General features: G+C 44.8%; 1 protein-coding gene across 3 annotated transcripts in view; it reads left to right on the plus strand.

Annotated features, from left to right (window-relative positions):
- The window catches only part of Gas7 (growth arrest-specific 7), a gene marked incomplete at its 5' end in the record, with an annotated part of 244231 nt that overhangs the window by 136906 nt on the left and 81164 nt on the right, over window positions 1-26161 (plus strand). For all 3 annotated transcript variants that reach the window (XR_263351.2, XR_263350.2, XM_005399366.2), the window contains 1 exon segment: window positions 13483-13603. Coding sequence is in view for 1 of the 3 variants with exons in the window: in XM_005399366.2 (XP_005399423.1) it covers window positions 13483-13603 (121 nt within the window).

A 26161-nucleotide genomic window follows, 5' to 3' on the forward strand; every position in this document is an offset into this window, starting at 1 on the left:
TAGGATGTATTTTTGAGATCATTAATTTTCAGGATTAAGAGAAGTACTAAATTCTAGCCCAACTCCGTCTTAAAACAGATTGGGCCATTTTAGTACTAATTGGCCATAACGTGACCTGTGGCAGAGAGGAGGAGATGCCCAGGCGGTTGGCCTCCTCACGTGGACCAGAGGTCATGGCCACAGTCTCATATCCTGCCTGGTCGGGGCATCCGTGTCCAATTCTAGTTAAATGTCTTCAATTTATTGGTTGCTCTAATAGCATTTCCTTTCTAGCAATTGCAAGTCAGATTGGCTGAGAAAATGGAAAGGATTTAACACCTCTTCCTCCTTAGAACCAAAGAGTTTGGGGGAAACAGAGGAAGGGTATAACAAAAAAAGAGAAAGAAATATCTCATGAACACTTGTATTCCTCGTTGGGAAGTCTCTGTCATCTCTGTTATTTCTGTGACCGTTGGTTTTGCCAGCTGAGCTGGACACCTAAAGCCACCTGGTGGTGGTTTTAGGCTGCATGACAAAAGATGTCCCATGGGTCCTAGATCCTCAGGCGGGGGGCTGCAACCTGTTCATTTTACAGATGAGGAGACAGAGGCCTAGAGGGGCCACAGGAAGTGCACACACTGCTCTTTCTTGTTGGGGAACATGTCTTCTCTTTATATTTGAGCCAACGTGCTTTCTACTAAGAACTTTCATTCTCCCTAGTTGGAGGCGGCTATCAGAACAGCCCACCTTACTTTTCTACTGCAGCGTTACTCAATAGCCCATCAGAATGGAAGCAGGAAGTTTTTATTTTTATTTGTTTTGTCTTTTTGAGACAGGGTCTCACAGTGCAGCTCAGGCTGCCTTGAGCTCACTCTATAGCCCAGGCTTGTCTCGAACTCACAATGATCCTCCTGCCTCAGCCTCCCAAGTGCTGGAATTACGGGTGTGCACCACCACGCCTGGCCAAAAGTTTTAATAAGATGTCTCTGTTAACATGCTCACAGCAGAGCTATAATTTGAATGTCTTGCTATAAGGCAGCTCTAAAGCACTGGTGGAGCACCTATGGTCCCTTCAGGTGTCATGGGGCAGTTGTGCATGTACCACCGGTGGTTCAAGCCGGCGGGAAAGTGTTAATCAAAGACCAGTGCAAGGGCTTACATAATGGTTTGAGTTTCTCCCCTAAAGGTTCATGCACTGAAACCTTAGTTCCGTGTGGACTTGTTGAGGTGGTGGTGGAACCTTTCAATGGTAGGAGCTAATGGAATGTGGTTAGGTCATGGGGTACCGCCTTCACAAGGGACTAACATTGGTCTCCCTGAGTTCATTAATTCTCAGGAAAGAGCAGTGTCATACAGTGGGCCACCCCACATGCTCAGTCCCCTCTGCACACTGTCAGTCCCTTTCTGTTTCTGTGCTGCTTATGATATGAGTGGCCATGTTCTTTGATCTCCAAAGCAGTTAGCTAAATGGACCTCCTCTCTCTAAGGACCCAGCCTCGGGTACTTTGTTACAGCAATACAAAGTGGACTAGAACAGCTGGTGACCAGAACCACTCAGGGAGGCTGCCAGGAGCAAACTTCTTGCCTCTTTTAATTGCACTGAAGCATCAGAACCAGGTGGACCTCATCAGTGGGACAAAACAGCTGGGCCTCAGTGGAGTTCCCCTGTTTCCCATCCTTCTTCTGGCGCCCTGCTCGGTTTTCAGGAGTACCTGTTAGAGCCGTCTGCTCCCTCCTGAAGTCCTGCAGGCCTAGTGCACATCTGCTGTAACCTCTATAAACAGAGGTGGCAGGAGTGACTGATACTCAGCGGCACAGTAATGCTTGATGGTCAATGCTGAGATTCTCTCAAAAGATACAGAATCTCTCAGGTCCCTATCAGCTCTCCCTGCCATCAGCAAAAGGGAGCAGCCAGCTCAGATACAGGAAGTGCACCGGCATCTAGAGTTTTGCCTCATTTCTTGCATTGTCTATTAGCTGATCGAGAAGCAGTGTTATACCTACAGCTGTATAAAGAGAAAGCGCTCTTCCTCCAAGGCAGGAGAAGAGGGGCTCCTAAGGGAGTGTGTGCATAGAAGGCATTGCTTCCCCACCCTCTGCTCCTTGACCTCTGGACCCTCAAAGTCTGTGAAATGGCTTCTGACCCAGGAGGAGCCATGCAAACCCTCTTTGCAATGTGCAGCATTATTTGTGGATTGTTTTCATCTATCCTTGTCCTCCTGGAGACCTCATGTTTTCTAATTTAGCAAATTTCCCTGGGAGGGCTGGCTTCCTGTCCTTGCTGCATAGGCTCCATTGTGCCTGTGGTCATCAAAATTCCTGGTTAACCAGATCACTCCATTCCTTTAGAGGGTCAGAAAATAGACTATTGTTCTGTGTCCTCTCCCTTCCAGTCCTAAGGAATATACCTAGTGAGTGGATTGGCCCTGAGGAGATGCTAGGGGGGTTGCAGAAGGATATTCAGAGTGGTGGGAACCTTTGCTGAGCCTAGCAGGAATAGAGAAGTCTGGGATGTCCAGAGTCTTTCAGACTCCAGGCCTCTGCCTGGCAGGTGTGCTGCCCTGGGAGAAAACTCCTGAGGCCCTAATGTCTACCTCTGGGGGAAAGCCCCAGTGACTGTCACAGTGTAAGCCTTCCTCCTTGGTGCACAGAAGTCAGTGACAGGTGAGGGTTTGGAGCAAAAGTGGCTGATGCATTTGGGAGGAGCGTGGTGAATGTTGTAGGGGGATTGGACTTGGCAACCTGGCTGGGGAGCCCTAATTAGCCCCTCTAGGCAGGTGTCCTATCACCCAAGCAGGCTTCAGTGGAGGGGATCAGATTTGAGCTGGTGGGGTTCAAGTCAGTGAGCGAGAGGCTGCATATTGCCTACCTGTCCACTGTAACCCCATCCACCTACCCCAAGTGTCTTCAGACACTTGGATTGTGCCAGGCTTGGAAGAGTCCCAGGGATATCTGCATTTAAGGAATGAAAAGCTGGTTTGGGAAGTTGCTTTTATGAATTCCAAGTGGCAGCCCCGTTGACAAACAAGGTGATTTCTGGGGCTGGGGATTTAGCTCAGTGGCAAAAGTGCCTGCCTAGCAAGCGCAAGGCCGTGAGTTCGGTTCCCGGTACCGGAGAAAAAACCAAAAAAAAAAAACAAAAACAAAAACAAGGTGATTTCTAATAAGAAGAGTTTGAGGACATACACAGAGGGCTCTGACAAAACTTTTGATGAATCAAACACAGTTACTGAGAAATTTTGTAACTTAAAAAAAAAATGGATGGAAGAAAGGTGACGCTCACGGCTCTCTCTGGCTCCTTGCTGCTAGGAGCTGAGGGTGAGCCTTACGCATCTGACCCTTCTCCACACAGGGTTGGGAGCAGCGTGGCTCAAGGGAGTGGATGTGCTCAGACTAAGGCCAGGAGACAGCCACCTGGTCTTCACTGAGGGTTTCTTTGAGCTTTGGCCCTGAGCACCCTGTGAGTTTACAGAGCCAGGCAAGTGGGAAAAATCAGGTCTTTGGAAAGCTCTTGACTTCCTATTGAGTTTTCCCTCAGCCTGCAAGGGGTGCTTGTCTGAGCCCACCTCAGTGGATGCTGGGACTCCGAATGCCCCATGGATGCTGACTGTATATGGAACCCATAGAAGGTGGTAGAAATAGTCTCACAGCATCAGGGTATTTGGTCTCCAGTGACCCTGGCCTTGTGTTGTGTTTCCTTTCGTTGAGAAATTTCAAGTCTCCAAGGAAGAGACAAGAGCAGACATCAACAGCCAGAGGACAGAAGAGGGAGCCAAATGGACAGGTCTCTGAGAGCTTCAGCAAGGAGATAAGAAGACACAGAGGACATTTGTTTATTGGGATTCCTTAGTCCATTTTGTCTTGCTGTAGCAAAATACCCAAGACTGGGTACTGGATGATGAAAAAAGGTTTATTTAGCTCATAGTTCTAGAGGTCCAAAAATACGGCACCATCAGGGGCTTCTTTTTTTTCTTTCATTTTTTTGGTATCAGGAATCGAACTCAGGACCTTTCACTTGCCAGGCAGGCACTTGTGCCACTGAGCTATATCTCCAGCCTACTGTCAAGGGCTTCTGATGAGGGCCTCATGCTGCACTGTGAGGGGTGGGGGTGGCATCGCATGGCGAGGGGAGGGGTCACATGGTCAGAGAGGCAGCAAGAGGGTGAGCTGAGAAAGCTGAACTCACTTTATAACCACTAATCCACTTCCAAGGGACTAACGCACTCCCAGGAGACGGGCATTAATCCCTGCCCCATGTTCCTTCCAGTGGCCTGTTGATCTCCTATCAGCCCCGCCTCTTAAAGGTTCTACCACCACTTACCATCGTTGTGCTGGGACCAGGCTTCCAGCACAGGAACCCTTAGGGGACAAACCAAACCCTATCTAAACCCATCGCCAGGGGAAGGAAGAGCAGCATTCTACTCCTACCCTGCTCAGTGTCCTCACTTTTTTCTCTTTACCTCTTGATCTTTTCAAGTATTATGCAGACTTCGTGAGCCAGGTTATTTTTGTACGATGTAAGTTAATAACAACTTTTACACATAATCCTATCATTTGATTGATTTTTTTTTTTTTTTTTTTTGGTTTTTCTCCAGTACCGGGAACCGAACTCACGACCTTGCACTTGCCAGGCAGGCGCTTTGCCGCTGAGCTAAATCCCCAGCCCCCCCTATCATTTGATTTATAATTATTTAAACTTTTATTGTAAGTTGCTTTCAGTGTTCAGTTTTGGTCCTTCTGATCATGATTTCTTCATTCTTTACCTTTATTTTTTTATTTTTTGAGACAAGATCTCACTATGCAGTTCAGGCTGGCCTTGAACTCACGTTGTAGCCCACACTGGCCTCGAACTCACAACGATCCTCCTGCCTCAGCCTTCCAAGTTCCGCAGTTACAGGCACGCACCACCATGTCCGGCTTACCTTTATTTGTGTTCATCTTTGAGGTAGTCAGAGGACGTCTTTTAAATACATCTGGCTTTTTGTATATATGTGCTCCGTATCTGCAGTGTCTACTGACTGCTCATTGGGAATGCTTGAAAAAGGAACTGTGCCTGTATTGAAATGTACTGACATTTTTTCTTATCATTTATCCCTGAACAATACAGTATAGTAATTTATATAGCATGTACATGGTTTTGGGTGTTAAATGTAATCTAGAGATGATTTAACACATAGAAGTGGATGTGTGGAAGTTATATGCCAGTACTATACCATTTTATATAAGGGACTTGAGGTTTTGTATCTGGGGGTTTTGGTACCCTAGGGGGTCTTGGAATCAATAACCTATGGATACACGGGCAACTGTGCTTTTACTAAGAAGTAATACAAGTGGTGTTTTCTAAGTCCTTGTCTATGGAATAATGTATTTCTGTCACCCTCCCTCGTAAAAGAAAGCTTGGCTACATGTGAGGGGCTATCTCCATCATATACCACAGGTGCCTTTTGAGATGTGGTTACTGAGAAGTCTATGACCAGCTTATTTTTATTACTCTATTTATTGATATAATCTTTCCACTTAAGTGGTTGCAGCAGTTTATCCTTATCTTTGCCATGTGAATTTATTGTTAGGATGTATCTTCTTGCTGGTCTTTTAAAAGCTGTTTTGCCTTGATCAGTGTAGGACCTACCCACTGGGCAGCTTGGAGAATCCCCTCCCCATTAACCTTTCTTTGCAGGTATTTTTTTGTTCAAGCCTTTGATCTGATGTTCTTCAGGAACACCCAATACCCGTCTCTTGGCTGGCTGTTCTGGCCTCCTGTTATCATATTTTTTTTTCTTCTTTTGTGCATTCTGGGAAAAAATTTCCACTTGGTTTTGTACATAGTTGATTTTTTTTTTTTTTTTTTGGTAATACTAATTCTACATTTTATCGCAACCAATTTGCATTTTCCTTCTGTTACAATCTTTCAAATTCCTCTATAATTTTGGTCATTTCCTGTTCCTCGTTTATATAATTTGGTTTTATTTTTCCAAACCACCCTCCCATTTGTGTGTTTACTCTTATGGATTTTTGATCTTGTATCACTGATGCTGTATCTTCCTGCCCTCTACTGAGGTGCTAACAGTTTCCTGCAGTGCTTCTCTTGGGTATTCTATGAGATAATGATTACAAGCTTCTGCTTATCTCTAAGCTTCTGGACGCTGTGGCTCCATTGGTTTTCTGAGGTAAAGAAATGCTCTCTCTCTATTGCCTGTAACCCTGGCTTCCCTCTGCGCATTGCCGTTCAGCGCCTTCACTCAGGGTTTTGTGCACAGGTAAAGCTAATGCATCATTGGGACTGCGGACCTCTGTCTACTGTTTGGTGAAGTAGCCCCCTCTCCAATCCCTCCCAGTGTTCTTGAAGCCCAGTTCCTACCACAGTTCTCAGCTTTCATGCATTCATTCATTCATTCATGGTTCTGGGTACTGTGCCGACTCCAAAGTACGAAGAAGAAGGATGTGGCCCTGCCTTCCTGTATCTTATAGTCTGTTTCTCTCCCCCTCTCCCCTCTCCCCTCACACCCCACTTCTGACAAGTGTCTGGATCTCTAACTTTCAGAAAAGCATGAAGACAACACCAAAGTCCCCATTTTATGCAACTTCCCATGAAGACTACCCTTCCCAGAATGTACTGTGCCACTATCAGGACTGCCCTACTTCCTCCCTAGCTTTGTTTGTGTGTTTGTTTGAGGCAGGAGGGTCTTGCTGTGTAGCTCAGGCTGGCCTTGTACTCACCATGTACCCCAGGCTGGCCTCAAACTCGAAGTGATCCTTCCGCCTCATCCCAAGTGCTGGGATTATAGGTGTGTGCCGCCATGCCCGGCCCTATTTCTTGTGAGCCACAATCTTTGAATAGATAGGAAGGCTTCCCGAGCTGGGGAGACAGTACTGACACCTTTGAGACAAAAGAAACGTGGCTAGCATTCCTGTAGCTACAGACCCTGAAGCTGGTGACATCCTCGTGGGAGGGACGACGGGTAGCACGTCACGCTCTGCACAGGAGTCTTCCCACCCTAAACAGGTGTCCATTGCGAAAGCAGAAGAAGGAAGTGAATCCCCAGTCTCCATCCCAGCTGCATCTCGATCTTCATGGTGGTTCCTTGCAGCCTCCATCAGTAATCATTTCACCACCCGTTGGGTGCAGAACAGAAGCAACAGGAAAGACCACTTCTAGCCATTGTGTCCAGGACTACTTAGGGTGCATGAGTAATGGACCAATTCCAAGGGACCAAGGCCCTCCAGGCACACCCCACCATGCCCTGGCTGCTTCTGGGTGTGCATCTGGCTGTGTGGTTGGGGAGGAGAGAAGGTGCTGGAGAGTCCTTTGTGGAGGAGCCTTCAAGCAGTGCCAATCACAGGACTGGGCTCATTAGCAGTCATTGTCATGGCAACGGGTCTGCCAGAAAGTGGCTCGTTAGGCTGACAACTTCAGAGATGTTATATATAGATCTGGATGTGGGGGGAGAGGGGGTGCAGAGCCCTGTGGATATGCCTTTCTTTAGAGCTCCTATTGCTGCTGGGTTTGGGGTGTGAGAAGACGCAGAACGAGGGACCTTAAAACTCTCTGATCTGTCTACTAAATCAAGCGTCTGACGGCCGTCGGGTAACACCTGCAAGTAGCATTTGCTCACTGCTTCGGAAGGTAAGAGGCAGGTGCTCCCAGAAGCATCGCACAGGTCGAGGTGATGTCCCGGGATGAACTTGAACTTGAGTGGTAGAAGCTGTGGGAACTGAATGTAGGGGTCGGTACTGCTTAGAGGCTGCAGATGCACTCTGGAGTTGTTCTTAAAATAGTCTGTTTAAAGAGTTTGAGGTTAAGAGGTGGAATCTTTCTCTTTAATAAGGAACTGTGCATGTCAACATTGTCTTTTTACAGATTGCACCTATTAAAATTTTATGTTCCCTCCCAATTTCCATTGAAGAGGTGATTATTTTCTCTCACTTGCTTCTGCTGTTGCTACACTTGAGTAGCCCCAGAGTATAGGATTCATCCAGGATACCTGCTAGAAATGGAGACTTAAATCTCAGGTTGATGTCCTGGTGAATCTGGATCCAGAAATGTGTAATTAGACCATATGCCAGATGACTGATGTTCCCGTAGAAGCACACTTCAGGAAACATTGCTGTAAAGGCATTTTTGTTTGCTTCGTTAGTGGTATTTTTGTTTTTGTTTTTGTTTTTGTGTGTTGTGGTTTGTTTTGTTTTTGGTACTGGAGATTGAACCCAGGGCCTCATGCGTGCTAGGCAAGCACTCTGCCACCAAGCACACCCACAGCAGAGCATTTCTTTTTGATCTCTGGGTGACTTCCCTTGCTTACCTGCTTCCTTTTTTCTCCAGGGGGAATCAGTAGCCACCATTAAGAGGAGCATTTTTTATTTTTGGTTGTGCTATTTTAAATAAGGAGACAAGGAAGTCAGCTTACAGCTGGGAAACGTGACGGCTTGGGTGAGGGTGGTGATATTTTTGCATATCTCCGGGGAAGGCATATGCTCACTTAGAGACTGTGAGACAGGCAGGAGAGTTAGGCCTGGACCGTCCCCTCCTTGGGTGGGAGCTGGATCTTGGATAGTCCAGGTGAAGAAGTGGAGCTGGGGGGAGAGCTGTGGAAGATGGGCCAAGGAGCTTTAGGTAACTGGATAGAAGTCCAGAACAAAGCGATTTCTTTGCCTTTGGTGCTGGAGATTGAACTCAGGGCCTCTTATGTGCTGAGCACATGCTCTACCACTGAGCTCTATCCCCAGCCCAAAGGTAACATTTTATAGTTATTTAGTTTTACAATTTAATTCGCACTGGGCAAGTTATTAAGCCTTTGCAGTCGAAGATTCCTCATTTTAAAATGGGAATAAATGCCATCTAGGAGACAGGCTGGTTGTAAAGACTGGGTAATTGCATGAAGCATTGAGCCCAGGCCTGGTGCATTATAGACATTTGGTAACAAAAGCCATTATGGGTGGGTAGAAATGGAACCCGAGCTCAGATCTTTCTGGAAAAACTACTAGATTAGTGTCTTGAAGTGGTCTAGGGACCTCTTGATGTTACACATGAAGTAAGGCAAGATACAGAAATTTGGATGGCAACGTTATTCGTAACAGCAAAAAAGGAGAGAAAGCAAGTGTCCATCAATGGATGAATAAATGAACAAAATATGACATTTTGTATTCAAGCAGTGGAATATTATTCGGAAGTTTAAAAAATGATGTGATGATACATGCTCCCACACAGATGACCCTTGTGCCGGCTTTGGGAGGTGGTACACACTATTGATGAATTTCCTATGTTCTTGGGGCTTCATATATACATAGTGGAGAGGATTGTTGCCTGGAAAAATGAGCCTGAAGCGGGGAGGGAACCGAACCCCAGCCTTGCACTTGGCCCCGCAATGATGCCTCCCTCCAGAGGAAGAGGCAGGCTTTTATAATTTCCAAGACGTCTGTGCATTAGGTTCAGAAGCTCTGAGTGGGAACCCACATTCACGTCCCCCACTCCAGCCTGTTACCGCTGGTCTCGTCCTTACTAGGTAGCACCCCCTGGGCCCCTGACTGCGTCCCCTGTGCTTCTTGTTTTTGTTCTCCTGGGAAAGAGCTGAGAATTGAAGGCCAGAAACCGCAAAGCCAAGGAGGGGAAGGGAAGGATTTAACTTGGAGGGAAACTAATTAGATGAAGAAGTGGGAAGAGACCTTAATTACCGGGTAGTTCCCCACACAGTGTTCTTTCAATGGCTTTGGGCAGCTCTTGCCGAAGGCTGATTGTGCCTGCCCCTCCGTGGTCACAAAGAGCAAGATAACATTGGTGCCTTGGGCCTTTTAAGTGAGGGTTGGTGGGCGGTGTAGTGTAACCTCTTCCTTCATTGTATCTTTGAAAATATCTTTTCTTATGATAAAATAAACCTAAAATTAACCACCCAGGACTTTCACACATTCATAATATTATATGGCCATGGTCACTATTTAGTTCTGAACATTTTCATAATCCCTGAAGAAAATCCTTCTCTTCCCCAAGAAATATGTCTCTCTCCCAAGTTCTTGGCAACCACTAATCTATTTATGTCTCTATGCCTTTGCCTGTTTTGAACTTTTCATATAAATGGAATTATGTGACTGGTGGCCTTTTTTGTTTGAGTTCTTTCAGTTACAAGCATACATTAAAGGTGTATCTATATTATAGCATGTGGAGCACCGTATTTCCTTTTTATTTCTAAGTAATATTCCATTGTGTGGATATACCATGCTTTGTTTCTCCAGCCATTCACAAATGTACATTTGGGTTTGTTTTCACTTTGAGGCCACTAAGAATGATGTTGCTGAACCAGCATATGAGTTTTTGTTGTGGTTTCAAATTTAGGCTGTATATCCTATTGTCTTCGTGTCTTTTCACTCTTGATTTGTGTGAAGTCAGCCAACAAGAGGAATTTCTTTCTGCGAAAGGAGAAGAAGGGACTGCAGCTGTCTCTGTTGCCAGAGGAGGCAGTGCAGCCAGATGGTAGGCGGGGCGGGCCTGGGGCTGTGCGGCGGAGTGGGGATCACCTGTGCCTTGTTGGCTGAATTAGGACATAAGTTCTTTTGGCCTGGGTGCCCTTGCCTGCCTTCTTTTGTCACCTCTTGGTCTTCCCCCGCTTCATATCCAGGATGCCTTCCCTGAAAGATCCTGCATTTCCTACTCAAGGGATCACCTCCTTGGTCACCCCTGCCCTTACGTGTAAACTGGAGCTTCTTCTGAATCACAAGGTTACTTGGGTAGTTAACCAGGGTCACTGAATGTTTGTTTTGTTTTGTTTTGTCTTTTTGAGACAGGGTCTCGCTGTGCCGTTCAAGCCAGCTGTGAGCTCACTTTGTAGCCCAGGCTGGTCTCAAACTCGCAATGATCCTCCTGCCTCAGCCTCCTGAGTGCTGGGATTATAGGCATGTGCCACCACGCCCGGCTTTTTTGTTTGTTTGTTTTGTTTTATTTTGTCTTTTTGAGACAGGGTCTTGCTCAGGGTCACTGTAAAGAGAAGAGCACTATACAGCCGCAAAGAAGGGACAGTCACCCTATTGCTCTTTCACAGGGAGCCGGAAGGATGGGTCTGCTTGCCTCTCTGGCCATGGGAGGAGTGGTCTACTTAATGCTAACTTTCTGAGTAGAACTTGTTAGTCAGCACCTGAAGGTGTGAACCACTCCTGCAGGTGTTTCCCCAGTAGTCTTGGAAACAGAAACCTCAGAATAACAATTGTTGGGGGCAGCATTTCATACTGGAAGGTGAGGCTGGGCATGCTCACCCCAGCTTCAGACCTCAGAAGGCAGAGCCTGAGGGAACCCGCATCTCACTGCACCCTCTTCCAGTGGGAACACACACTGGTTGGCCATTCCCCATGACAGCCCCTTTGCTAGGTTTCCAGTGTGCTGATGTTTATCTTATTAGCATCTTTTGTAACTGGGCTGACATTAGCAGCTTTGATTTCATAGATGCAGAAAGAGCCTGTCCTTGTCATTCTGAGGTTGTGTGGTTCCCACGTGACCCTGTTAGATTGGCATGGAGGCATTTTAAGCCCAAGGGCTGAGGGCTGTTTTCACTCTGCCTCTGGGGTCCCTCTCTCTGTAACCCATTCCTGCCCATATCTGTTTCCGAACTTTGTTTATCCCCTGTTACAATTTTGTATTTTTCCCCAGTTATTGGGACAAGCACCAGTAAGGCTTTTCTTTCCTGGGTGCTGTGTAATATTAGACTCAGGGAAAGGGAACCTGGCATCATACCCCTGCGGTTCTAGAAAGTTCTCTTTTCTGGTAAACCTTCATCCTTAAGCCCCGTGGTCCCCCTGTGCTTGTTCTATTCCCAATCCCCCCAGCCCAAATATACATCTGCTGTATGTGGAATAATTCACACACCATACTTGCCCTCTTTGCTCCTCTTTAGACTGTTTGTCTTGCATGTGTTCTGGCTATCTTCCAGTCGTGAAGAAGGTATAGGTGTGTGTGGAGGCCCAGGAAATCCTGCTCAGGTGTGAGCTTGTGCATAATGGTGGTTCTGGCCAGAGGACGGCCCTGGCAGGACACCACACTGCTTTTGGCCCTGCTACTGTGCACCTCACTGCCTTGGCTTGTTTAGAAAATGATCTTCTGTGTGGAATCACCGAGGCAGTGCAGGCTTGTGGTTACAGGTGTGGAAGCCAGAGACCTCCACAACGCAGGGGAAGCTTTCAAATAAGCTGTAAAAATTCATAATGAAGCATACACAGTAGCTGCACAAAGGGCCAGAGGGAGGCTGTGTTTACTCAAAATCAGCTGGGATTCACTGATGGCACGTTACTTGTTGCCCCGATGGCAGGCAGGAAGCGGGGACGGTATTTCAGTCTTCACCAGCCAAGGGCCACCTTCGAGCTCCTGTCCCCGCTGCCCCCTTTTAATCTATTATCCTGTTTTCCTAAGCAGTGGTCACCAGTAGCAAAATAAATAAGTAAATTAATTAATTAAATTAAATTAAAAATCCACTCCTGTGGGTGTGGGTGGGAGACACTTCTGACTCCAGGGAGCTGATGACCCTTATCATGCCTGCGCAGGCTCCGACTTTGCTGAGAAACCCATGGCCACTGCACTTCTGTGGTTCCAATTCTTATTTTCATCGATTTCCTTCCTTCAAAGGGAAGGAAGAAAATAATCGTGTGGGCTCATTTTGGACCCTCTGCCCTTATTTTTAAATGCTCTTTAGTTAAAAGCTTTTGTTTTTGTGTTTGAGAAAATGCAGATGGAACAGAGAAGTAGAAAGAGAATAAAAGTTCTACCACCAGGGCATTACAGATCATATTTTAGCCCATATCTACTTCATTTTAAAGAGAATAAAAAAAATAACAAAATAACAACAACATAGACAACTAGTTTCTCTGACTTTTTTTTCTCTAAGTGTTTTTTAAGAATGTAAATACTGTGCATGGTTAAAAGATTCTAACTGTATACAACTGTGTACGCTGGAAACTCAGTGTCTACTTTTTCTCGGAATCTCAGTTCTCTCTGCTGGGATGTCTTGGATACCTGGTGAAAAGAAACCCATCCAGTGCTTCCTGGCTTATCAGTGCTATTACAGAATGTTTTACATGTTGTGCCGCTACAATTTGTGTTAATTACCTCTACAAGGTTTGCACAGCGGGCTTGGGGCCTTGAGTGCTGCACGCACAGGTCCTGTAGATTCTAGGCCACAGATTTCACAGCAGGAGGGCTGAGTGACAGGGCCCCTGGCAAGTGCAGCACCCCCATGATTGATTTTTGAGAGGTATGAAGAAGAGAAATCCCAGCTCTGTTAGCTGCCTGGCTTTCCCTTCTGTGATCTGAAAGAACTGTTCCCTTCTGCCAGGGACTTTTGGAAAAGCAAGCGCTCCTCATACCATGTGCTCATATAGCCTCTGAAATCACACGTACATTGATGAACCTCCCCAGGGAACCACGCTGTCCTTGCTGCCAGTTTCAGGGCGACTTCCCCATTCTCTGACTTTTCTGGTTTAAAAACAGTTCCAAAATGCTAAATGTGTGACCTTTTCTTTCCCCTCCACCAGAAGCCTGGAATGGTCCCCCCTCCGCCAGGAGAGGAAAGCCAGACCGTCATCCTCCCACCTGGCTGGCAGAGCTACTTGTCTCCTCAGGGCCGGCGTTACTATGTCAACACGACCACCAATGGTAAGTCCTGCTTGGGGGAGCTGCCGGCAGCAGCCTGCAGGTGTCCGTATCTCTGGAAAGGCACTTGGTCCCCTCCCACCTCCACTCCCTTGTTTTGGAATTTTTTCTTATTCAATCTATGCTAACTGTCCTGGCTGTGCGTGCCGGGTGGTAGGGGTCTGAGCCTGGGTCTGCGGTTCTGGAAGAGTCCTCCAAAGGGAAGCCTTCCTTTTAAGGTTCATGTTATCCCTGGAACGTCACATCTTCCCTGGGCATCTTTTTTTTTTTTTTGGCATGTCAATAATTTTATTGAAAGGTATATTTCTTAGTACCAAACATAATGGTAGTTGGTTAGGTTACCTCTGCCAACTCAAAGTTAATACTGATGTTTTCAAAATATTGAAATATACCAGCCTTGTGGTAAAACTGAAGTTATCCATAAAACATGGTTTACAAAAAGTTAAAGGTAGAATATACTATGGTTCTTTGGTTTACTTTTCAATGCTTATTTATCTACATGATGTCAAAATTGGTTACATCTGTTCTGGATAGACTCAGGCTTTAGGCCTCTCTGAATTACTGTTTACAATGCTAACAATATATATACATCTCCTTACATTCATTGGCTCACATGGAGAATTCCAAACACTGCCTCAGTGATCTCATAATTACGGAGGTGCCTACTTACTTTTCTTAAGATGCAGTATAGAAATTTGTGAAAGTATGTTTTATTCCTTAAAAAAAAAAAAAACCAAAAAAAACTGCAATGGCAATTTTATAGAAACAATTCAGAGTAAAACCTAGAGTGCTTTATCTAGCCAGAACTTAGGGTAAAGTAAGTTTTCAGAGTGATAATTGATTCTGAGTTACTGTGTAATATGATAGAACATTTTTATAAATTCTTTTTGTTTTTGGGGGGTTTTTTTTGTTTTTTTTTTTCCAGCACCTGGAATCGAACTCACAACCTGTGTTTGCCAGGCAGGCGCTGTGCCGCTGGGCTAAATTCCCAACCCCTAATAGAACATTTTTAAAAATGGAACTAGACTGAAGAAGTAGACTCTATATAGAAATTTTTTTCTTTTTTAAAATATATTTTAAAGTGAAAGAAGGAAAACATATTAACAAACAGACATCCATTTACAAAATAGCATAAGAACAATACAAACAATACAGTTACAGACAAAGTGGTAGGAAATTAACAATCGTTGTTGTATTCCGTATTGATATCTTCAAAGTGGTTTCTCAGGAAAACAGAGACATGAGAGATTGATCAAATAAGTAATCGTTAACTGTTCCTTTCAGTAAAGCAATAGAAGTCAGTAGTACAACTATGTTAGCTATCCTGTATATACATACATACATAATTTCCCTATATAGAAATTTTTATCATTGATACAAACATAACCTGTTTTTTTAGAAGAAATATTAAAGACAGCTCAATGAATCTGTCAAACTTAGTAGGTCTATATTTTGGCCTAATAAAAAATGTCTTTAAATTTAAATGCAATTCCCATATTGCAATAACATTCTCATCTCTGAATTATATTATTACTTGCACTATGGGTGTCAAAAAACCATTACATTATCTAGAAGATAACTCTTATTGTGCCTTAAAAAAGTGCAGGTGTGAAATGTTGGTGTTGATGTAAATCTCGTAATTTAAAATTTGACATTTAAATTAAGTAGGTTACCATTTTTAATATCATCTAAATATAATATATTGAGAAGCTATTGATTAGGTTTTATTTATTTATTTATTTATTGGTACAGGCAATCGAACCCAGGGCTTTGTGTTTGCCAGGCAGGTGCTGTGCCGCTGAGCTGTATGCCCAGCCCCCTGGGCATCTTCGTTGAACCCAGTCCCAGAGTTTGGGGCTGGTTTTTCAAATTGGACCTGGAAAGTTTTCCACAGGGATTTCAAAGCTAGATCAAGTAAAGCAGGTTTGACTTCTGTGTATTTTCTTGGAACTCTGACGTTCTAATGATACTGATGCTCCAAACCAGAGATCACAAATGAGAGGTTTTCCTAACTGTACTTTTTTTTTCTCCTGATGTATCTCACTAGCTGGCATTTCTCAGAATGTCCTTTGGGAAGTGCTGGGTCTACGGGTGGATTATTTATCCCAGCAGATAGCAGAGATTCCACCAGCATTTCTGAGCTGAGTAGGATTGTACTTCTCTGCTCCAGTTATTATAGATTCTTGGGCCTTTCATACAACTCCAGGGTTCCCAGATATGGGCTGGAGATGGTTTGGAAAAGGGTCTGCAGCGTTGGCACATCTGTCCCAAGGTGAGCAGGGCTGTTCAGGCTTGGTCACGGCTAATGCCGGGCAGGGCAAACCAGCTGGGAGCCCTGTGTCTTGAGCTCCGTGACTCCCAAGGATTTTCCCGTGAAGCCACCAAGAGAAACAGCCCCGGACAGATGGATTTGCTAGGAATCACAGGCGTGCAGCCAAAGTGGAACAGAAAGTGTACACAGATCCACCTGTAGGCCCAGCCTTGTCTTCTCACTTTTCTGGTCTGTGCCTTCTTGACTTCACGGCCACCTCTTGTCACCTGGGCTGGTGGATCGTTAATATGGGTTATGATTATGATCCCACACTAGGGGGAAGGGTCCCGGTGGCAGGAGAGCCAGCTGTTGTTTAGAGGAAGACACTAACAGCTGACAGCTGCCGCTCTGGGTGGCTGGTTTATGCATACCTCTCGGCACTGGACCTCCTGAAGGCTCAGCTGGGGTATTCTAGTTGAAGAGGTGACTGGTGTTTCTAGGAAAGGAGAAGTAGGACTGTTTCTAACGCTCCTAATTGCACGCTTCCTCAAAACAAATTCACGAGCAGCTTTGTCCTGTTACTGAGACCCCAAGTTTCAGAGGAGGGTGTTTGTACGTAGTTCCCCATCTGAACAGTGCAGAATTTTTTTTGTTTTGGTACTGGAAATCAAACTGAAGACCTTGCACTTACCAGGCAGGTACTGTACCACTGAGCTATATCCCCAGCCCAACAGTGCAGAATTTGGTGGTAGAGACTTGCCCGGCACACATGCAACTTTGAGTTCCATCCTTGTACCAGGAGTGAATAAATGAATGTGTGAATGAATGAATGAATGAATGTAAAAATCCTGGTTCTTTTCTCAGAAGTACTTGTCACATACAGCCTTCCAGATATTTATATTCTGTCACTTTCTAAACATTATATGTGCTTACTTTAGAAAAAATAAATCAAGGAATACTGTCCATGTTGTACTTTAGATTATTTTGGCAAAATACTAGAGGCATCTTTCTCCACTTTGTACTTTTCAACCTAATCCATTTTTCTAATAGTTGTATAATAGATGACAGTGGATTCTGTGAGCGGGCTACCAGTAATAATTAGCACTCTACCTGTCAATGAATATACTTCAGTCACAGTTTACATCAATAGGCGGTGTCTGGGAGTTGTTGTGTTTTTGGATTTTTGGGGTTTTTTTCCCTCCTGGGACTTGGACTTTAGCATCAACCACTGGGTCAGAGCCTTCCTACAGGTCCTGGGATACAGTGATCCGAGTGGAGGTCCAGGCCACTGGTCGACTGACTTCTTTCTCTAGAGGACCTGGGAGTAAATATTTTAGGTTTAGAGGTCATATGGTCTTTGTCATAGCTATTCCACTTTACAGTCACAGCTAAAAAGCTGCTATAGATGGTATGCAAGTGCGGCTCTGTCCATTAAAACTTTACTTATACATGCTGAATGTGAATTTCAGATAGCTTCTGTGTGTTATACAGTGTCATTCTTCTTTTGATTCTCTTTCAGTCATTTAAAAATGCAAAAGGTAGAGGTCAGAAATGTGGTTTAATGGCAGAATATATGCTTGGTATGCGAAGAACCCTGGGTTCAGTCCCTAACACCATACATACATACATACATACATACTCAAACCATGAAAGAGGATTTTAGTTCACAAATGCATGAACTTTATGATAGCAGTGCATAGGCAGGGTTGCTATCTAGTTTGTTAGGTAATCTGTCAGCCTCCAGTAGGACTGGCTCTCCTACCTTCCTCTACCTTCCCTTTTGTACTGAGGGTAATCCTAACTCCTTGGTCTTGAATTCTAGATTATACATGCCAGTTTCATTCATTATGTAGCTGTTTTCTTGACTAATTATCTGTTCAGTTGATTGAGTCATTATTCACTCTTTAGTCGTTCTTATTTTGTTTTTTTGAGATAGGATCTTTCTGTGCAGTTCAGGCTGACCTTGAACTCACTGTGTAGCCCAGGCTGGCTCAAACTCAAGGTGATCCTCCTGCCTCAGCCTCCAGAGTGCTGGGATTACAGGTGTGTGCCACCATGCCTGGCATCATCATTCATTCAACACCCTTATTACTCCTCAAATATGTACCAGGTAGCATTCCTGCCCTCCAATTGCTGATTTTCTTATAGTTAAAGCAGATTTTTAAATTAATACCTATCTGCTTAAAATCATGAGAAGGGCGATGAAGAAGTCTGGGGTATTTGAAGAATGTGTCATAGAGAGACCCTGGGGGAGCCTCGGAAACTTCTTGGTGGAGGGGCCACCTTTCAGCTGGGACGGGAAGGATGAAGAAAGGGCTGGGGATGGGGAACGCCTCACTGACAGCAGACGCCTCGAGCCTCTCATTAAAGATTTTGCCCTTAGTCTAAAGGAGGAGGAAGCAGCTGTCTTTCTGACTCTCCTTTGGAATTCTTGCTTTTGCCCTTTTGGAATTTGCCTGCTTTCTGCAGGAAAGTCCCTATAGGAATAACCACTCATCCTCAGACCCGCCGCCTTCTCTCCCAGTCTGAGTTAGTGCCTCCTGGGGGGCCAGCTTTACCCCCTTTCCTGCCCTCAATCTTGGCTGTCCCATGCTAGCTCTTCATGCTGAAGCACTCCGCCCCTCTCCCTGGCGGCAGCTCAGGCCACACAGGACCCACTGCTCACTGTTACAAGCCACTGCAGTCCACTCCTCTCTTCCCCATGGTCTGCCTTTCTTCCAAACACAGTGACTCTCAGTATCTGCAGGTCATTGATTCAGGACCCCGGATCAAAAGTTTCTGCAGGTACACAGGTCCCTTATATAACACGGCATTTAAACAGAGCTCGTGCACGTCCTCCAGTGAGCTTTCATACATCTCCTGATCACTTACAACACCTAATACAATGTCAGTGCTGTGTAAACGGTTGTTCTGCTGTATTGTTTAGGGAATGATGACAAGCTAAGGAAAGTCTGTACATGTTCAGTATAGATGCTAATTTTTTTTCCTGAACATTTTCATTCCTCTGAGGTGGCAGAAGCTGCCAGTGCATTGCCACAAGCACAGAGGGCTGCCTGACTTCTAGTCATCCTGCCCACAATCCCTAATCTCCCTGCCAGAGGGGCTTGAGCATAATAAGGGTTTTGTCCTCATTTACATATATTATACAAATATAACCATTTAAAAGCCTCATTTTCCTTTGTGTCCCCTGGCTCTGGTGAATTTTCTTATTTTCACATCTATCTGGATTGCATGGGTGAGGATTTTCATGACGCTAGTCACTGTGCCAGGCTCCGGGCACACGAAATCAGACAGGTTGTCTGCTCACCTTGCAGAGACGACAGTTCTAGTGGGGCTAGAGGGATGTATACACCTACACACTGCAGAGATTGGCATGGAAACTAGGTGTTCAGAGGAGGAACCAGGCAACTTTATCCAGTGATCAAAAAGGTCTTTAGGAAAGGACACCTTGATTCACATGTTCTGAGTCATGTTATGGCCCAAGCAAAGGGCAGGGCAGCAAGAGAAACCAAGGCATAGGGAACAAAGGGGAGAGAAAGTTAGGAGTGTGACCTACAAAAGTCTCCCCGAGGCACATTGAGGAGCGGGGTCTTTGTCCTGTGGGCAATGGGAAGCTGAGGAAAGTTCCCCAGCAGTGGCACAACACAGTCAGGATACTGTGGCAAGACTGCTTGTGCAGCACAGTGAAGGATTTGAGTAAGCATGAGTCCGACAGCCTAAATGAGAAGAGAAATAATGAGGTCAAACGCCGATCTGCAGCAGTGGCTGTGAAGGAGGAGGTCGAGTCTGTCAGGCAGGATGTGACAGGTCAGGGGTGGATAGGGAGAGCTTGGATTCTCCGGGCTTTCTGCCTTGCGTGATGGAGAGGAACAGGTTTGGAATAAAGAAAATGAATCCATGGAGAGTGCGCAGCTCCTTGAGGGGCATTCAGGACGAGTGTGTTTGGATGGATGGGTCTGAGTTTTAAAGGATACCTGGGCTAGAGATAGGAGCCTGGAGAGCCCTGTGGGTACCTGGCCCTGCATGCAGAGGGCAGAATGAATTTTACCCCCACTTGCCCTCTTGGGCTGGTCACCAGCATGTAGTGATCAACCTGTACAACCACGTGGGTTGGCATGGAACACAGATGTCTTCATCAGAGGGCCGCACGTGGCCCAGTGCAAGGTGACCGGAGATGGTCCTGTAACACAAAGTTTAAAGGCAGGGCCAGGGAGGCTTTGAAGGAATTGTCAGAGACCTGGAGAATCCAGGGAAATGCAGTGTCATGAAAGGGAAGAGGGGAAAAGTTCTCAAAGCAGTAAGTCATAGACAGACTGGACTGCAGGTCAGATTTATGGTGGGCGATCGTCTAATCCCTGGGGAAGGCACGGGTTAGTTAGTAAGTGGTGTTCAGTAGATGAGCCAGGTGGCCAGCGGGGAGTTTCAGTGGCTAAGTTAATGCAATAATGTTGCTTTTATGTAAACTCACCAAAGCCAGAAGGGTGTGGTGTGTGCAAGTTTGGGAAGTCCCCATCGCCTTTATTTCCCCACAGCCAGTGGTTCTCCAGGGCACTGTATCATGCAGGATGACTCCGAGTTCAGCCACAGGAAGGCCAGAGGTTCTGATGCCAGGAATTGCTCGTCCTGCATCATCTAAGCAGGTTCAGCAATGCACATCTGGCCTTCCAGTAATAAATGGAAGGAGGATCCACTCTCCTCCCCAAATTGACTCTGTGGCTGAGTTGAGGACGAGTTTATTAGTTCGTGAATGGTGAGCTATTATCTATAGCCTAGGGACCCCAGCCCTAGGGTTAAGGAATGTCTTAGTCTGTTCCAGTTGCTTTGACAAAATATCATAGCTCGGGTGGCTTATAAATCAAGGCAATTTAATCTGACAGTTGTGGATGCTGGGAAGATCAAGGTGCTGACTAATTTTATGTCTGGTAGTGCTTTGCTTTCTGCTTCATAGAGATTTCCCTTCTTGCTGCCTTCTCACACGGTAGAAAGGTAAGGAAGCTCCCTTGGGCTTGTTTATAAGGGCGGTAATCCCAGGAGTGGAACCCTCATGACCTAATCACCTCTTAAGGTTACACTGGGGATTAAATTTCAACATAGGTACTTGAATGGGGCGTGAATGTCCACATCATAACCAGGGCCTCTTCCGCAATAGCTAATTGTATTGCAAAAGATCTAGCACAATATCATGTGTTCCATTTATTACTGGAAGGCCAGATGTGTATTGCTCAACAGTGATATGGTCATAGGTATCCAGGTCTTGTTTTTGGAGAATTGCTGACTTTTTAAAAAATATTGAATAGGATATACTTGCCATTTGGTCATTGTGGAGGTATTTGAAACTAGTTTTGAAGGCCAGAATTGGTTTAGTTGAAGGTATATATTGGTATTTTACCACTTATTAATCTTTGTCTACTTTAAATCCAATCCTTTTGTCTCTATATTTCAGTTCTAAAGAGGATGATTTGAAGAGATGGCTTAGTCTTACTTTGCTGGCAAGCAGAGCCTGAGGCAAGGATTAAATGTTAAGGCCTGACCTCCTAGGTATCAGCTCAGAGTAGAGACAGAGGGTAAGAAAGTGAGGAGAGACCAGGGAAGAAGTCACATGATGCTGGATAGCCTTTGGCAGTGAAATGCAGAGTGACCAAGCAGGTTACCCAGCAGAGGAGCCGTGCCTTGGAGTGGCTCACAAAGAAGCAGAGGTGTTTTATCCACTCATCTCCTGGGTCCCACTGACCAGCCTTCTCCCTTGTAAAGCGATTTCTGCACACATGGAGTTGAACCACCTGACTCTGTGAAGCCTTTCAGAGAGCCTGGTCTCACCCTTTACCCAGTGATGATTCATCCGATCGTGCCCAGAATTAGCAGTCAAAAGAGCTTGAACAAGATACCAACCAAAATAGAAGGAGGCTTGTAATGGACACGTAAGGAAGGGCCTAATGTCCGTGTCCCAGGACAAGAACTCCCTTAGAAGTGGCTGCCATGGTACACATCTCTCCCTAAAGGCAAACCTTGATGCCTGGGTCATTCATAAAGTAGGTTACAGTGATGAGTGACTTTTACATTACAGCCACCCTAGGGGAATGTTCCAAATCATCTAACACAGGAGTCACTATATCACTGCCCATGGGCCAAACTCATCTCCTAGCCTGTGTTTATAAGTAAAGTTTTACTGGAGTACAACCACGCCCCTTTGTTTATGTCTTGCCTATGGCCGCTTTGCTCTGTGACAGCTGAATTAAGTGATTGCAACAAAGACTATGGGGCCCTTGAATCCAAAATATTTAGTGTTTGGCCCTTGACAGAAAAAACATGATGATTCCTGGCCTAATAGGTGGAATCTACTTGTTCTGCACCTACAGACATGGAGTCCTCCATGTGATAGGGGCGTTTGTACAGTTACTTTACTATTTACAAGCCATGCTAGGACTGGTACTGTGCCTCAGTGTTCTGCAAGGTGAACATGAGTGGTAGTGGCAGTGACTTAATTTGCTCTGAGAATAACTGAGTTAATAGATTCGTAGATGGAGAAAGTCATTGGAAATAACAATTAATTTTAAGGAATGCCTGCCTAGCTTATTTGAGTGCCAACCATTGCTTAGGAGAAGTGGGAATTGTTTTTAAGCTCTTTTTGACAAAGAATCCATGTCTCTAAATGCTTTATTTATCATGCTTAGGAGTGAGATTTGGCAAGGACTAAACCAAGATTGGAGTTTTTGGATTCATTTGCCAAATAGTAATTTTGTTGATTTCTTGTTTTAACTTTTTTTTTTAAACAAATGGATTCCCATTTAGCTTTATTACACCAGAACTAATGTGAGTTTCTGGGTAAGTTTTCTAGCAGAACACTTTTAAAAAGCATTCTTTGAGCTTTTCTTTGTTACCAATAATTGGATACTTTTCTGAATCTGCAAATAGACCAGCCCTGATAATTCCCTGTTAATAAAAGTTGCCCTGAGCAGCTTCTGCATCCAAAAGCTCCAGTCTGTTTTCTCCCGTCCATCTGTGTTGAACAAATGTGGGACTAAAAAGATGTTTGTATCTGGCACATTCAATTGATTAAATTAGGTTTCGTGTGCTTGTGTGTGTATGTGTGTGTGTGTGTGTGTGTGCGCGCGCGCGCACGCGCGCACGCGCACACACACACACACACACACACACACACACACACACACGCTTGTGTGTGTGTGTGTGTGTGTGTGTGTGTGTGCGCGCGCGCACGCGCGCACGCGTGCACATGCTTTTTTGTACCTTCTTTGTTTTGGCTTTTTAATTTTTCTTTAGTGGGCTCTTAGTGGAAAGCTGCTAGGTTTGAAAGCTTACTGTTACTCTGCTTCAGCGTGGATTTTGTTTTCTCTTCCAGTGTATCCATTTTAATTTGTAGTATTGAGTAATACATACGTAAGTAACATGCCCCTCATTTTCTATCAGTTTTTAAGTCTGATAGTTTCTTGCTTGTGGTAAATGCCAAATAGTTTAGGGAATCATTGCCACTGCCAATAGGTTGAAGATCCACAAAAGTCAAAGGACAAGGGAGACATTGTGTGATTTGCTATATTCTAAGAAGTTGATTTACTATAAAGAACAGTGTGAAAATGAACCTTATTGGCTGTTGGCTGGAGTCATTGATGAGGAGAGACTGGTTCAGGGATGGAAGTGCAACAAGCAGAACAATGCAGGAGACACCCAACAATCCCACTCACAGCTGTATGTCCAACAGAATTGAAAATACACATCACACAAAAGCCTGTGTGTGCATGTATGCTCATAGGAGCGTTATTTACAATGGCCAGAAACAACGCTGCTGTCCATCAGCTTGATGAATGGGTCAGCAAAATGTGCTATGTGCACATGGTGAAATCCACTCATCCACAGGGGTGGAGTGCAGATCATGCACGTTACAACATGGACGAAGCTTGAAAACAGCACGCTAAATTGGGACAGACAGGGTGGGCTATGTGCAGTATGTTTCTATTTGTAATGAAATGCCTAGAATAGGCAAATCCATAGAAACAGAAAGTAGATTAGTGGTTGCCAGGGACTTCAGGATGGGGTGAGTGGAGAGTGGTTGCTAATGAGAGTGGGCGGAGGTGATGGAAATGTGCTCTCCTTACACTCACAGCGAAGGTCGCACAGCTCTGTTAATACCCCAAAACCACTTACACTGTATGATCTTGTAGAGTGAATTTTATGATATGTGATTATTCTGCAGTAAAAGCATTATTAAAAACAGGCATGCCTAGAGATGGTAGGTGAGTTTGTAACTTTCTTGGTGGCCCTGAAAAGCAGTTCCTTAAACACCTCGGTTGGGGATTCCTTCTGTATGATCCCAAACTGGTACCCATCAGAAGCACCGAGGGAGTGGAGTCTGTTAAAGGATACCAAAACAGCTCACATCACTGACCTATGAATCAGAATCTTGTATTTGGAAAGAGTTAAAACTTCTACTGTATATATATTTATTTTCTCATAGTCACCACCCACCTTTTACTTGCAAAGAGACTTTAGTAAACTGGTGGAGGTGTAGCTGTGTCAATCAGTTTTCAGTCATTGTGAGAAAGTGCCTAGCATCATCAACTTATAAGGAAGGAAGATTTATTTTGGCTAACAGTTTCAGAGGTTTCAAGACAGAGTCCCTTGGCCCTTTTACTTTGGGCCTGTGATGGCCTGTGATGGCCCTGTATATCATGGTAAGAGTATGTGGTAGAGAAGGCCTGTTTACCTCATGGCAGCCAGAGAGCAGAGAGAGAGACAGAGACAGAGACAGAGACAGAGACAGAGAGAGACAGAGAGAGACAGAGTGCACACGCATGAGGAGGGGGAATAGAGAGGGAGAGGGAGAGAGGGAGAGAGAGAGGGAAGGAGGAAGGGAGCAGGTCTTCCATTGTCTCCTTCCAGGGCATGCCTTTAATGACCTCACTTATACCCCTAGGTCCCAAAGCACCACAGTTTGGGGATCAAACCTTCAACACATGGGCCTTTGGGGGAATATTTCAGATCCCATCTACAGCACTGGCAATGGGTCAAATATTCTAAAGCTGAGCAAATTTAAGTCCCAATTTTCACTTCCAGAAGTTCAACGAGGAAATACAATGTTCTCTGAACAGATAAACATACATCATAGTTCCAGGGTTAAAGGCTGTGTATCCATAAGCTATTAGAGCTAAAATAGAATGTCGTGGAAAAGATGTCTCAAAGACAGATAACTCAATTTTATGGTGACAAAATTTAGGAGTATGAAACTGCCAAGAAAGGCCTTTCTCTTGGCTGTTTATATTCTTAAGGTCATCAGTGTAGCCAACTTGTGTACATTTTCAGCCTTTATTCTTATCTGTGTAATGAGATGTAGTGACAGGTCTTACAGTTTCAAAGCTTTTGAGTCCATAGCTCAAAGATTGTTTTGATCTGAGCATTTTTGCCATTTGAGGAAAAAATCACACATGGACTCTGATTTCAACTTTGTTTCTAAGTCAGATAATTTGGGGCTTAGCCTCTTTTCACTTGTACATTCTGCTTAGCTCTCTGGTATCTGGACCAGATGAATAGATCTGGGCCTTTGAGGACTCCAAGTCTAGTGTAAACAGTTTAGGCCTTGGAGGTTTGGACAAGCTGTAAGAATTTGACTTTCATTTTTCTTGTCTTTGGAAATTTTTAGCCTGAGGTGCAATGACTTGCCCCCGCTTTGTGTGGGAAGTATGTGCACCACCATTCACAACCCTGCAGAGCCTAGTGGCTTAGAAGTGTCTGGTGGGATCTGAAACATAGCAGAGTTCATCTTTATGATGTGGAAGGATCTCTACTAGTGATTACATTGGCCAATATTCACTCATTCAAGGGCAAAGAAAGTTCTGGCTATGAATTGTGCACCCATAAAGAATGATGTTTGCTTGATTTGAGAAAGTGCAGGTATAGTGATCCCACTACTGGGAATATATCCAAAATGAAGTGAGATGAGTATATCAAAGGCATACCTGTGCATGTTTATTGCAGCATTAGTCACTAGATCCAAGATGTGGAATCTACTGAGGTGTCCATTGATGAGTGAATGAATGTATATCATATTATCCATCTATCAATCAATCATGGAATATTATTCAGCTATGAAAAGGATATAGCAACATGGATAGAACTAAAGGACATTATCTCACATGGAAATAAGCCAGGCACAGAAAGACAAATACTGCATGTTCTCATTCGTATGTAGGAGCCAATTAAGTTGATTTTGTGGAAAGAGAGAGTAGAATGGTGGTTGCCAGAATCTCAGACAGTTAGCAAGAGAAAAGGGTAGAAGGAGGATGATGGGTACCAAAGTACAG

Source organism: Chinchilla lanigera, unplaced genomic scaffold (genome assembly GCF_000276665.1).
Source record: "Chinchilla lanigera isolate Chin_1 unplaced genomic scaffold, ChiLan1.0 scaffold00066, whole genome shotgun sequence".
Lineage (NCBI taxonomy): Eukaryota > Metazoa > Chordata > Mammalia > Rodentia > Chinchillidae > Chinchilla > Chinchilla lanigera.